At 35.0% G+C, this 15553-nt stretch overlaps 1 protein-coding gene across 1 annotated transcript in view; it reads left to right on the top strand.

The window, feature by feature from the left end:
* Window positions 1-3291: 3291 nt before the first annotated feature.
* Window positions 3292-15553, top strand: part of sntg2 (syntrophin, gamma 2) — a 79922-nt gene continuing 67660 nt past the window's right edge. The window contains exon 1 of the mRNA XM_016511900.1: window positions 3292-3661. Within this exon, the coding sequence (XP_016367386.1) occupies window positions 3593-3661 (69 nt within the window). The 5' untranslated portion in view covers window positions 3292-3592. The remainder of the gene's footprint in view (window positions 3662-15553) is intronic.

Here is a 15553-nt window from a genome sequence, read left to right as displayed (position 1 = left end):
GCGTGGAATAACAACAAAACTGCCTCACACGTGCATGCAAAGGTGTCTCCCGCCTCCTTAGCTAAGTGTTTTGTCATGTTACATTCGGCTCGGAGCATCAGAACAAGGGTGCTGCGGCTTTTATTCCCCATCCAGTGACCTCCTGTTTCTCTGCCCCCGTTGTGTTTTAGAAGCACTTCTGCCAAGATGCTCATGTGAAATGAATGTTTATCAGTAAGACTATTTAAGCGATGGTGACCAGCGATTTCTAAAAGGAGATGCACTGTTGGATGCGAGCTTGGCCCGATGCCCGGACGCTCTTTACCACCCTGTATGTGTGATCGCATTAGGAAACCGAAAACAAGACACTGAAAACCCATCATGCAGTGCACACAGCAGCCATCAAGGCTTGATAAAGCAATGCCGCCTGCTCGGAGTACCTGGTAATGGGCAGTAAACGCTGACAGGTCAGACATCATGTGATGGCCTATTATTAAATGTTTGCGTCATGAAAAACTGTGAATTGCTTTTTTATGCTTTAGATCTGTTGTAGCCCTTAAAGTCTGGGTCATTAAAAGAGCATTTTGTCTTGATAAGAGTAGGCTTTTTGTTAAACACATTTAAATTATGTTCAAAGAAAAAATACTTTGCTTTTGTCATTTTTGGAGCTTGACATTCTGGTTATTATGAACTGTCTTTGCACGGAAAAGAACAGTGCAAAGATCCATGCCCGTTTACACCAAGGACGATAACTGTAAAGATAATGTTTTGAAGAAACTGTATGTAGTTTTGTGTATTTTTGCAACTTTTATTACAGTTCTGTCAGGACCACTATCGTCAAAGATTATTGACAATTAGCATGATAATACTGAGGGGCCTTATATATGAATGCTTAGATAGGTGTTGTATTCCCATAGGTTGATGGGTATCAGCTGAGAGTCAGCTGATGCGAGCTTGACTAACAGGACCTGCCAGAACTAACGCTATGCTTGATTTAAGTGAGTGGAATTCACTGTCGTTAAAATACATCACTATCATGATTATAGTGCAGCTGTACACGTGCATTTGTTGCTGCTGTAAAGTGATGGAAGCTTTTCGAAGCTCTGAATCAATTGATTCAATTGTTTCGTAAAATGAATCAGTTTTGAAGCTTCAAAACACCACAGGCTTGTGGTAAAAACAATGTAAATTTAACTAAAACCTCAGCCAAAACATGTACAATGACACATTTTACATGATTTCATGAAAGTCTATTAAATGGGATCTACTATATAATTACATTTCATTAATTTTGAAGGTTGTGTAAAATTTGCAGTGATTGTGTGTTATTAGGCAGGGCTCGCCAAACAAGGTCAATTAGAAGCAATTTTCATTGTACTTTTTGTATTTTATATAAATAAGTATAGTAAAATTCATGACGAAGCCTCGTTTGCTGAATTCACGTGACTAGAAGATATTCGCCTTATTAGAAGTTAGTGTAATGATTTTGAAACTGATATTTCAAGGTAAAAAAAAAACGTACATACTGTTGCTTTAATAATAGTTCTAATTCTATGAATGAAGAACTATTGTTGAATGAAGAGAATGAAGAATGAAGTTCACACATCTACAGTATAACACTAAATACGTTTTTAGTGAATTTTTCCTAGCTGAAGAACGTTAAAAACATTGACTTTAAAGAACGTTATCGTCTCTTGGCACGTAACCTATTGTTGTTTGTTGATAATTCTATTATATGTCTTTATTTAATTTCTGAACTGTTTCTCTACAGATCAGGCCAATAAGAAGAGCAAAGCATTTTGTCGAAAGGAGTCGTCCGTTCTGGAATTACTAACAAGAAATCACAAATGAGCGCTATACAAATTAATCTTGAGTTCAAAGAGCTTAAAGATGCTCCAGTAATTTGAGCACTAAAGCTGTGCTGTTAATTTCCTTTTTATTGGCACTCTGCATTAAACCATAGTGCTTAATTACTAATTTCTAGTAATCGGGCTGAACCTGAGGCTGCTGACTTTAAAAGTACAGTGCAAACAATAATTAGGTCAATGGCACATTATTTTGGCCAGTGAACATTGAAATTGAAAGGGAAGTCTCTTAAACATGTCCTCTGGCAGTGAGTCTGGTTCTCCGTGCATTTCACAATTGCATGCAAGAAATCAATACTAGTATTAAGAGAAAGTAGAAATGCTATGGCTTTATAAGAGAGTTAATGTTTAGGCCGATTACTACACAAAGATGAATGAATATGCACTCAAGATACATGTTACATGACTACAGTTTTGCATTTGTTTCATGTGCTTTTTCATGTGCTAGTTTTCAATTATATAGCATATATCAAACATGTGTTAGTCATTAAATTAATGCAGGCACATTACATTGCATAGATTTGTTATTTTTTTATGTATGCTGTATTTGCAATAGCCAGAATTAATGCATTGATATTAGGTTATTTATATATGTAAACATGAAAAGACAGCTCTATGGCAGGGTTATTTTAGTGTCACTGACATAGTTTTTATTAGTGTTTTGAATTCCTTTTTATATTTTGTTTTCAATTTAATTTTAGTTAATGATTTAGTAATTTTGTTGTGTGTTTTCGTCATTTTCTTAGTTTTTGTATAGTCTATATAGTTTTTAAATTAATTTTTAGTTTGTTATTTCAGTACATCAAGAAATAAAACGAGAAATGTTGCCTTGGCATCTAGCTGAAATAAGTTGAAGTGTTTATGAAGTGTTAACTTGTTTTGTTGTTCTACTTTTAGTTAACTAACCCTGCTCTATGGTGTCTAAGTAACGTTGTTGATATTAAATAAATAAACAGTTATATATTTCAATATCACCAAAATGCTGAAAACGATTTATTTTGATTTGTAGTTATTTGCTTCATATTTCAACCAAAAGCCAATGCACAAAAGTACATTTTATGTGCTACGAAGATATTTTGACATGGAAATCACTTTCAGCTATGGCGAAACGACTCGAATCTTGAGTGAATTTCGAACCGATTCTTTGAAGTTTGAATTCATTTGCAGAAATGAATCAAACTTACCAACCCAAATTTCGCTACTCAAATCAAGTTTAAATGAGATGCTGTTAAAACACCATGAAAGGGGAGCATTGCACTGAAGAAACCAGACCAATGAAGCGGTGTTTTGGAAACTTGACCGAATTAAAATAGCATTGCAAAATGCAAACGCAATCATCACGATGACATGCCGTGAATATCTCGACATATCGCCCAGCCCTAGTTAAGTGTGTAGAGTTCAGTCAGTGATGGGTTAAATGAGCTCGAGCTGAAGGGCTCATCATATCTGAGGCAGCAGGAGGAAACGCGCTCAACATTTGCGCTCCGATCCTCGAGCGCGACGCGTCTCTTTCCAACTCGCAGGAATAACCACAGCACTCTCATCGCTTCAGCTCTGCGCGGATGCGCCTTTAAACGCCGCACAGATTCGCAAAGAGCCGCTGGTCTCCTGAAGGTCCATTTGGATGCTGGACCCCGGAGCCGCGTCCTTCCCAACAGGCTGAGCACGATGCCCGGCCATCACTGGATATAAATGACAGATCCAAGTGTGTGTGACTTCAGTGCACCGAACCAGAGGCTGCATGGGAGATGAACGCAGCCGCCAAACATCAGCCTGATCTGCTAGAGAGACCCGCCAGCCTCCTGGTGCCAACATGGGTAAGACGAGCAGATCCAACTCAACTTCACGCGCTGACGGATCACAACAGGCGCAAAACACAGTCGGCTAGTATAAATGCAGTGTTTAGATTACTAGAGTAAATTGCTGAACTAACTTTGTTATGGATGAGATCACCGAGGTGCCACGTTTTGGGGAACTGATGGCACATTTGTATGAATTATATAGAAAAGATTATACTCAATATTTATTCAAATGTTCCTAGTTAAAAGCTTTATCGCAGAATTATTGTATATGAGTCAGTTATATGCTGTTTTATTGTCTTTTGTGTGCACTTTTTCTAATTTTGTGCATTGGAAAAGATGGTTGGGAATGACATTTGTAGTTACAGATCTTATATGGTGAAATATAATATACTCAGTTGCATTGCACATAAAAAAGTGACTAATTATTGACATGATTTGAAAGGATAGCTATTTGCACTTATTTTTTTTTTGTTTTAGGTTATTTTTTAGGCAGCTAGGTTTTATTATTATCTTTTGAGTTCACTTTTTTTTGTCATATACTGTATGCATTTTAAAAAGGTGCTTTGCAGATTTGAAGTCAGCCAATTATTTTGTATGTGAATGACACACTTGACATTTCTGAGCACTTGGGTTTACAGTATATTTAGGCTTTTGGCATTTTTGGTTTATACAGTATATTTATGGAATATATTGACATTTTTGCACTTAAAATAAAGTGCAAAGTCAGTCCATGCCAGTGTATATAATTCGTTTTTTTTATGTAAATGAGGTCAGATAATGAGCTATTAATGTAACATAAATGGGATATACTTTTTTTTTTTTTGCCACAGCATTGTTGACAACAATAAAACCATGCAGGGAAGGTTGCATAACTGACAGAACAAATCCTAGTAGATTTGAGGTGACAGTGTAATCTCAATGCAAAATGAGTTTTTTGTGCTATTGTTCTCATTTGCTGTATTCCTCTTTGTGGAGATAATGATGTGTGACAGTGTGGAGTAGCTTCATTCGCACTATTCTTGAGGTGTTCAGAGATGTCCTCTCAAAGGATTTCTCGGCGAATGCACTGAAACTGCTGTTAGAGATTGCCGCTCGCTTGCTTTATTTGTTTTAACACGTTCTGTCCTATTTCTGGTGCCCGTTTGTGGTTTTTCTTAATTGGAAAATGGAGTCTTGCCAGTGACACTGCAGTATGTCTTTATCAGGTTGGAGGGTTTGAAGGGTTTCCCGAGGTATCGATAAATGCTGGCTCACTGCTTTTGGATTTGAAAAGAACTTGCCGTTTTTGCCCAAAAACAGAACCACTGGGAAACCATCAAGAGATTGGATGTCTGTAAGAGCAGAAATCAATAATGAGTTTTCATTTTTTCCTCATAAATTTGTTCCCGAGCTGCATCCAGTTACTGAAATCTTTCTATTGATACCTGCTCAGATTAAGAGAGCAGAGTGTTGTCATTTCATTGAGAAACACAGCATATAGCAGTTATTCTCATTTAATTTTTGTATCCCAGAGGTGTGCAGATATGATTTGGAGGCTTCACCTTTGATCTGATTTTCTGCTGATCTTTTTTAGATTAACTGTGGTCGTGTGATAAACCCACTTAGTTATGGGTGTACACCCTGCTTAGTTGAGTGAATGATGAGGGTTGCCAGGTCTGCATGACAAAGACTTGGCCAAAACTCAAACTATACCACTTACAAAGCACAGATTTAAGAGTCCTTATTATGCATTTCAGCTTTCTTTCTTTTGCAGAGCTAGATAGCATTATTAAAACGTTCAAAGTTAAAAAAACAAAAAAACAAAACTCAAGTTCATAGTAGGGTTGAACGATTAATTGCATTTGCGATAATATCGCGATATGAGAAAACGCGATTTTTCAATCGCAGAGGCTGAACATTTATGTTTAATCTATATAATATTGTGTTGGTCATACTATACAATGATTTATAGCTTGTCTTTGTTGAATAATACAGAACATAACGAGCTTTAAAAAATAATTGCATATTAAATCGCAATCGCAATATTGGTAAAAAAAAATCGCAATTAGATTATTTTCCAAAATCGTTCAGCCCTAGTTCATAGTGAGAAAACAAAACCTGACATCATCATCATTTCTATGATGCCTTGTAATATTTAGGGAGCAGTAGAGGGTTGCTTGGATGATGCAAATGCGTACAGTACTGTGCTGCTTTTTGATTTTCCTGCAGATTCACATGCCCATAAAATATAAATGATGTAAGTGTCATTATTTCAAACAAAGATTGTATGTAAAAATACTTCAAAATACTAAAACACACTCATGTATGCATATTTTTTATTTTTATTTGACTTATTATATGTGGTATAAGTAATAGCATGCTTTGTCAAACCACCAATCTTTGCGAAATATATGCACATTTTTATTTGTTTATTTAAATATATGCAATATATGCAATATGATATGAAATGCATGATATGCGATATAATGTCAAACCATCAAACTTTGCAACATGTATGCATATTTTTACTTATTTATCAAATATGTCATATAAGTAATAGTATTGCTTATGCCAAGCCATTAAACCTTGCAATTTGTATGCACATTTTTACTTATATTTATAATGTCAAACCTTGCAATATGTATGCATATTTGTACTCCTATTGCATGTTATATAAGTAAATGTAAGTAAAGTATGCTTTATCAAACCTTTCAGTACAGCATGCATGCATATTTTTTGTACTTATATTTACTTATGTTATTTGTCAAAATTGTTTGTCAATGCATCAAATCTTGCAATATATATCTATATTTTTACTTGCTTATGAAACATGCAATATAATGATCAAACCTTGCATGAATATTTTTTACTTCTATAATATGTAATATGCAACATAATAAATAGTATGCATTGTTAAACAATCAAATCTGGCAATACAGCATGCATGCATTTTTTTTTTTTTTACTTATATTTACTTAAGTTATTTGTCAAAATTGTTTGTCAGTACATCAAACCTTGCAATATGTATGCATATTTTTACTTATATTTACTTATAAAACCTGCAATGTAATGACAAACCATCAAACTTTGCAATATGCATGCATATTTCTACTTATGTTACATATTATACTGTATAATATACTTTAAGTAATATTATGCTTTGTTAAACCTTGCAATACAGTATGTGTGCATATTTTTACTTGTATTTACTTATATAATATGCAATATAAGTAATAGTATTGTTTGTCAATGCATAATTATGTATGCATATTTTTAAGGTCATTTATGTATATAATATGCAATATAAGTAATAGTATTGTTTGTCAATGCATAATTATGTATGCATATTTTTAAGGTCATTTATGTATATAATATGCAATATAAGTAATAGTATTGTTTGTCAATGCATAATTATGTATGCATATTTTTAAGGTCATTTATGTATATAATATGCAATTTAAGTAACAGTATGCTTTGTCAAATCATCAATTTGTGCTCTAAAAACAATTTAAAATGAGTGCAAATCCATGGAAAAGCTGCAGACTTGGCAACTCTGCAAGCAATCTTGTGTATAAACTGTGTATTTGATTTATTTATTTCATCTCTGTGTCAGAATGAATGAAGATCATTTACATTAGGTTATTTGTCTCGCAACAGATGCACGTTTCAGATGAACTTGCATAACTGTCGCCAGAACAAATTATGTGTCTTACATGTGTACTTGTGCAGATTGGCTTTGTAAATCTGTCATGTAATCTAACCAGCTCTTATTTATATTTGTGAAATTTGATTCAGATCCAACACTGCTGGAAAGTTATTGTGTGCTTGTCTTTGGGATTTGGAGACTCTGCTAAATGCGCCCTACGGAGACTGTGATTGGCACATGAATGTGATAACCTTAAAAGTCACAAATCTTTTATTCATGTTCTGCAGGACAGGACTCAAGGTTTTTAGCTGGTAGTTGCAGCTGTATTTCTAACAGGTTTAGTGATGGGAAAGCAATGGTTTACTGACAACCAACAGGCCTTAATTGGGATGCATAATCCTGGTAAGAAAAAGTCGACTTTTTTAAGAAAATAAGAGTGATGTTTGTCTGTGCAAAACATGCTGCCATGCGCTGATGTGTTGTGGGAGTATTGCAACAGTAAGGGTTGTTAGCAAGGGTAGTTAGTTGCTATGTGGTTGCTAGGGTGTTTTGTGTTTTTACTGACTGACTCTTCTGTGATCTTCTGGTTTTCAGATATGATTCGAGAGAAAATGGTGTGTCTGATCACTTAGTAAAGCAACGACACATGATTTGAGGAATCAGCAGGATGAATTAGGCATGAAAGTTTAACCCTGTAAAGTCTACTGTATCATATTTAATACGCAAGGCCTCTGAATGATCAACATGATCAAAATGTTGCTGTTAAACCTGTTGCACACAATCTACTCTATGCCTTCTGTCGTCTGATTGATAGTTTAGAGTTTTTTATCCAGTAAAAGTCCTTTTTAGTGTAATTGCACAAACGTCCAGCTTCAGCTGGAGATATTTCTTCATCTCTCAATCAGCACTGGATTGCACTGCATTATATGTTTGGATCATCAAACTAAGCATTTAAATGTCATCTTACTGCACTGGACTTACTGCACATTTCTGTCGTTTTCCAAGGCAAATATCTAAACATTTTTAAATCAAGAAACATTTACTTATGAAAGATGAGAAAAACGTATTACAATTTAGTTTGTTTTTGCTTAAAAAAAAAAAATCTGTCAATGAGGCAAGAAAAAATAAACTTACTTCAAAGGGAAAACAATATATTTTTCTGACCCCATAGGCAGATATTTTTTAACGTTTTAAGCAAAAAATGCATTTTGATGCATTTTCAGAAAACAACTTTTTTTAGGACATTTTGCTTCTCAAGTAATTATCTCTTGATTTAGGAATGTTTAGACAAAAGTACTAAGTAAGAAACTTTTTTTGTGCTATATGGCATATTATTGGGAGATATAGAGTGACGACTGATATTTATTATCATTTTTTGATTTTATGTCAGTATCTGCTCTACTGTTATAAAGATCTCATTGATTTACATTACAAGAAGCAGAATTTGAGTCTCTGATTAAAATTGAGCTTGTTTTTAGCTCCATATTCTATTACCCACAAAAGCTGATGTATCAAATATGATACTCAACAAAAAACTATGCAAACTTCGAAATGGTTCAATAGAAAAATGATTTTCTGACCATTATTTCTTATGTCAGGTTTTATGGGTTAACGCTTAGTGTTAGAGGTTTCATCTAGCACATAATGAATCTGATGCACAGCGTTTGGCCATTTTCAGCTCCGCTGCAACAAAAATCTATTGCGATTCGTCCCCGGGGCCGCGATGATTTATTTCCAGCGTGACGTGATAGATTGTAATAGAGTTACAGCCGGGCAATTAGTCAACCTTAATGTAAAACTGCATGTGACCTGTTGGGTGTCGTCTTTATCTGTGAATCGCCACTGCGGTGTTTAATATCTCTCTCTCTCTCTTCGTAATACATGCTCAGCTCTTAAATGACTGCACTCTATTAATACTGTCCTGATATGTTTACTCAGCCTGTAAAAAGACGGCTCTTTTCCGCCGCATATTTGTCACTGAGCCCAGCCTTGCCTTTTCATTTCCATTTTGATTCACGACAGGTATGAATTTTAATGAGCTCCATTTCACATTTGGAAACTTACCTCGCCTAAATGTTACTTCATAATGCAGAGTTTGATGATTGCAATGTTTTTAGAGAAAATGAGGATGCCGGGAGCACGGAGTGTGAGATAATCAAGGATGTGTGTTTTATTAATAGGGTTCCATTAGTTGGTTATTGATGCAGAATTGGTCAAATGAAATATTGTAATTTAATATTGAGTTGCATGCTGGAAGTGTTTTTGACCTTTACTGATAAGACTTGGCGTGCTGAAGCCTCGGGTGAACAGAATGATGGGTTTCTCCTCACTATGTGGGCAGCGAGGATTTCCATACGAACACAAAGGGTTCGAGTTCAAAGACAAAGCCTTTATTTCCTGGGGTGGGAAAAAGTGCAGAGATTTTATGCTTGAGTTGAAGTTGATGCTGTCGATTTTGCTTCATTAAAAGACAAACTGTGTGGCCAAGAACATACTTGAGTTCAAATGTTTGGGTCCGTAAGATTTTATTATTATTATTATTATTATTTTAAGAAATTAATAGTTTTATTCAGCAAGGATGCACTGAATTGATCTAAAGCAACAGTAAAGACTTTTACATCGTTGCAAAGAAATTCTATTTCAAATAAATCCTGTTCTTTTGAACTTTCTATTAATCAAAGAATTGTGAGCAAAAATATGGTTTCAACAAAAATTATGAACTGTTTTCAACTTTGAAACTAATAAGAAATGCAGCAAATCAGCATATTAGAATGATTTGGTTTGGTTTAGTTGTAATTTTTTTATTTTATATATTTTTTTTATAATTTTTCATTACTACTGAAATAAAAAAACAATAACTGAAATAAAATAAAATAAAACCATAAACTTTGTTTTAGCTACTTGCCAAGGCGACATTTCTCATTTTCGTTAAGTTTATGTTGAAGTAACTAACACTAAATAAATTAGAACTAAAACGTAATAAAATATTATATAACTAATAAAACTAAAACATAATAAAATAGACAAATAAAAATATATTTAAAAACTACAAAATGACAAAAACGCATAACAAAAAAAAAAATACTAAACCTTGGTTAATAAATTAATAAATTATTAAAACTCAACTAAATTAAAATGTTGTTGTTGAAAATATAAAATAAAATCTAATTCAAAATATTAACAAAAACTATAATCAATACATACAAAAATAACCATTTTCAACATTAATAATAAGAAATATCAGCATATTCGAATGATTTCTGAAGGATCATGTGACACTGAAGACTGGAGTAATGATGCTGAAATTTCAGCTTTCATCACAGGAATAAATTACATTTTACAGTATATTCAAACAGAAAACAGTTATTTTAAATGGTAAAAATATTTCACAATAGTACTGCTTTTACTGTGTTTTTAACTCCATAAATGCAGCCTTGGTGAGCATAAAACACTTTGAAAATCCTAGCGTAAGTATTTAAAAGTAAATGTTTTCTTGGCATCTTTTTGAAATTGATTGACTAGACTTTCTCATTAAACTCAAACATGTTACTAAAATTGTTAAACTTGAGTTCATTTTATAGCTGTTGCACTCGAGTCCATCGTCATCCGCGTCTTTTAATTAAAGCCTTTTGCTTTAGGCCAGTGACTTGTGCTGACCGATGAGACGTCTCTTCACAAGGACGAGTGACCATAGTTGTGTCTAAATGTGCTGAAATGGATGTCATTGGCTGTGTGAGTTCAGCCGGGAGTGTAATTTGATGGGCTTTGTAAGCTCAGTTTAATGGACAAAAAGATGAAAGAAATCATGATGACCTGCAAAAACTATGATTTGCACTTTGGAGGCCTAAATGAAATTGTAGGGAATAAAAAGCATAATTTTTGACTTGGAAATGAAGCTGAGTAAAAGTACAGGGAGTCGGTTTCAATGGTACTTGAGTAAAGTAAATAATATCCTCTGAATAATTTATATAGTTGATAGATGAATTTATATAAAGTGACTTTTTACACACAGTACATGTATTTCCTGAGATTTGAACCCATGACTTTGCCGTTGCTGGCTCTATAAATATAGAAAAAAGTAAAAAATAAGTGAGTCTGTTCAAACTTTTGACTAGTAAAGCATGCATGATTTCAGTTGCCTTGTTAGTTTGGTGGTCATTACGCAAGAGTGTTAACCATTATGCAAGAAACTTGACATATGAAATAATAGTCAGAAAAGTATTTTTTTAATGGAACAGTTTATTGAACCTTTAGACAAAATGTAAAAGAATCTAAAAAAAAAAACTTTAAAGGGGTCATATGATGCTTTTTTAAAGATCATTATTTTGTGTATTTGGTGTAACAGAATATGTTGACATGCTTTAATGTTCAAAAAACACATTATTTTTCAAATACTGTACATTATTGTAGGTTGGGTGCATTATGCAAATATTTCCACATAGTGGGGTAGATATGTGGGGGCGTGTTAGAACGAGCCGTTTTAGGGGGGCGTGGCAGAGTCTTAACTTTGATAAAGAATATCTCTTTGGTTTTGAGACTTTAGTCTTTGCAACTTCAGGGATCTTATCTATGCACAATCAGCTTGTAACACTCCAAAGAGAAAGAAAAACTTGAAATCGCATCATATGACCCCTTTAAATGTGTATTTTTTGATGAGTATCATATTTGATATATCAAAGCTTTTATGGCTCATGTAATATGATAGTGAGAATATGGAAGAAAAAACAGCTTAATTTATTCAGAGGCACAAACTATGCAATTTTGTGCAGATACTGATATTTATATGGACAAAAAATGATGAAATTCTGATGTAATGTAATGTAAATCAATGAGATCTTTATTACAGTAGAGCAGATCCTGACGTAAAATGCTATAAATCTCAGTCGTCATTCTATATCTCCAGTAATCTGTTTTAGTAAGATGAGATTGAAATGATCCAAACATATAATGCAGTGCAATCCAGTGCTGATTGAGAGATGAAGAAATAAAGGTGAGATGTTCTGGAGGCTTGTGAAGATCATTCCTCCGCTGAGGAACAGTGAAAGTAAAGCTTCTGGAAACAAACGCTCCTCAAAAGATCCTGAGGATCAGATTTGAGACTCTAAAACATGATTGATGGAGAATCAAGTAAAGCTGAGCTGCTTCAGTCCAGTAAGTGTTCATCTGGAGATATTACTGCAGTTATTCTGACGTTTACTTGATAAAAATCAGTCAAGATTTGACAGCAAAAAAACAGCTGAAGTTGGATGTTTGTACAATTATACTAAAAGACCTTTGTTTTGATCACTTAGAGGCCTTTCGTATCAAATATGATACAGTAGGCTTTATAGGGTTAAACTAACAAACATTCTTCTAGAAACGTTAATAAAATGTTCATTCAAAGTTATCTGGCCTGTAAAAAAAATAAATAAAAATTTGGAATATTTTTTGGAGACATTTATTTGAAAGTTCATCTAAGATGGTTTTGAGAAAATTCTAAAGTAACATTCCCATGCTGTTTGCAAAATAATAAAATGTGACATTCCACTTAATGTTGCTTTTAACGTTCACAACATTTACAGAACTGAGCGTTTTGAGCATTTAGAGAGCATTCAGAAATAATGTTCTCATAGCTTAATGGGAACGTTAGAGAAACATTCTTAGAACATATTTTTGTTAGTTGAGAACGTTGCAAATGCTGTTTCAGCTCGCTGCTCGGCTGTAGTTCATGTTTAGAAGGGTAAATCATGATTATGGCTCACTCAGCTTTACTCTTCTGCTCAGCTTCCAGTTGCTTGAACCATTTCTGGCTGAGATATGGTAACTACTGTCTACAGCGACGTGTGTGAGCTTTCCTGCCTGAGCGTCCGGTGAGAATGCATTGAATTTATTCCAGCCTCCGGCTTCTCGCTGGCCATCAGGGTAATCTGATTGATCCGTGCGTCGTCCGCTGCCACTCTCTACATAGATTATCAGAATGGCTGCACACTTGAACTCTGTGATTGGCACGTCTTTGATATCTGAGCACTCAGGACACACACGGCCCGTTCAGTTGTTCAGACATTTGCCCTTTCTAATGCATGAGGATTGCATAAGGTACAGACATGCAAAAGCATCTATATTGACTATTACAGCCGTCCTCAAAAGACAGAGGAGAAAGGCGATCTCAGAGGCGTTCCAGCCCTGCAGCGGTGCCACATTATCAGCTGTGATCTGATCTCCAGACAGCAGTTGACCTTCATTCTTCTTCTAATTATTATCTTGATTGAAGCTGTCCAGTGGCGCTCTCTCATCCGCCTTTGTAGTGAATTCAAATTAGAGGCAGTATTTCACAATTACAATGGCAAACACTTAAAAGTAACCATCGTTATAAGCAGATAATTGACCTTTAAAGGCATTTAAAATCAGATCTAACAAATCTAAGTTTTTGTCGCTTGATAAGGTCATTTTCAGACAGCAGTAGATGGGGTGGGTGGCGTGACTAAAGCCTTATATCAGTCTGTGAGTAATTCTGGATCGAAGTGACGGTGTGCATCACAATATAAGAGTTATTTTTATTTGAAGTTCTATGAAAAGTGATTTATATAAAGCAGACGTGTGGAAATTTATCATTTTCTCTTGCAAAAACCTTTCTCTGCTTTTTTAAAAGCAATTATTTGAAAGTAGTCTCTTCTGCTCATCAAGGATGCATTTATCTGAGCAAAAATACTGTAAAACAGTGAAATATTATTACAATTTAAAATAAGTGCTTGAGCACCTGCCCCTTTGCCCCTTGATGCCTAAAGTGCCCTTTTGTCAAGGCATTTTTTTTCTCCATCAATCATTTTGTAGAAAAATCAGTGCTCCATCTCTATCTTTAATCACTCTAACTTGCTGCACATCCTTTCCATCTCTATCCCTCTGCCTCGCCAACCGATACAAATCCCTCTCACCTTCCTTACTATCTAACCTTGCATACAAGTCCTCATAAGCTTTCTGTTTGGCCTTTGCCACCTCTATCTTAACCTCACGCTGCATCTCCCTATATTCCTGTCTACTTTCCTCCGTCCTCTTACTGTCCCACTTCTTCCTAGCTAACCTCTTCCTTTGGATACTTTCCTGAACTTCCTCATTCCACCACCAAGTCTCCTTGTCTTCTTTCCTCCTTCCAGATGACACACCTAGCACCTTCCTACCTGTCTCCCTGATCACTTTGGCTATAGTAGTCCAGTCATCTGGAAGCACCTCCTGACCACCTAAAACTTGTCTCAACACCTCCCTGAAAACCACACAACACTCTTCCTTTTCCAGAGCTCTGCTCTACTGTTTCAAAGATCTCATTGATTTACGTTACAAGCATCAGAATTTCATAACATTTTGTACATATAAATATCAGCATCTGCACCAAATTGCCTAATTTTGCTCAGTTCTCTATATTCTCACGATATCACACTATATGAGCCATAAAAGCCTGATGTATCAAAAATGATTCATCAAAATACATATGCATAGTTTTTTTCTGACTATCATTTCATATATCAGACTTTACCAGGTTAAGGAAAAATATCCACTGTAACTCTTTCATGCTCTCATGCATTGATTGCTTTCTTCTTAGATGCACGACTGGATGCGCAGAACATCTTCAGATGTTTGGACACAGTTTGTGGAGTTTTTTTACTCTTAAGTTGGTCCTTTTAAAAATCGGACAGAATCTGCACTGCTTTAAAGTTCCTCCTTGTCTTGTTTGGGATGCGTCCCACTCTGTTTTTTGGTCGCTCACACACACCACTTGAATATATATGTATACTGTAGCACAGAATCTCATTATACTCTTATTCCAGCCGGTCCCAAGCGCAGCTTTCTATGGGATTTATTCTAGAATGCACAAAAGCAAGTCAGTACTTGATTTGGAACGGCTATGCATTTCTCCCGGGTTATTCCTGATTCCTGACAACCTTCAATTTAGAAAACATGAAAACCAATATGGACAAAAGCAGCATATGCCATACGTCCGTTTCCCTGCAGGATCTGCTCTCATTGTGGTCAAACGCAGGCAAGATATTCAGATGCATCTTCAGTGTAGATGTCTTGTGGATGTCACATTTATTCATATGTCACGCACAGTGTTTTTTGGTAGTTTTTCATTGTCATAGTGTCCATAGAATAGCTGCTGTCCCCAGAATGCATTGTGAAAAGTACTATAGAAACTAGATGGTTTGAATTTGCTGAAGGAAATGTGATGCTGTTTTTCTGTGCAAGATATTGTTGGACATTTCATGAGATCTGACTTTAGAAATTGTTTTGTTTATATGTATGTATGTATA

The sequence above is a fragment of the Sinocyclocheilus rhinocerous genome, unplaced genomic scaffold (assembly GCF_001515625.1).
Source record: "Sinocyclocheilus rhinocerous isolate Xijiao unplaced genomic scaffold, SAMN03320098_v1.1 scaffold805, whole genome shotgun sequence".
Lineage (NCBI taxonomy): Eukaryota > Metazoa > Chordata > Actinopteri > Cypriniformes > Cyprinidae > Sinocyclocheilus > Sinocyclocheilus rhinocerous.
Note: the sequence above shows the minus strand (reverse complement) of the source record. Positions and strands in the feature narration are given on the sequence as shown.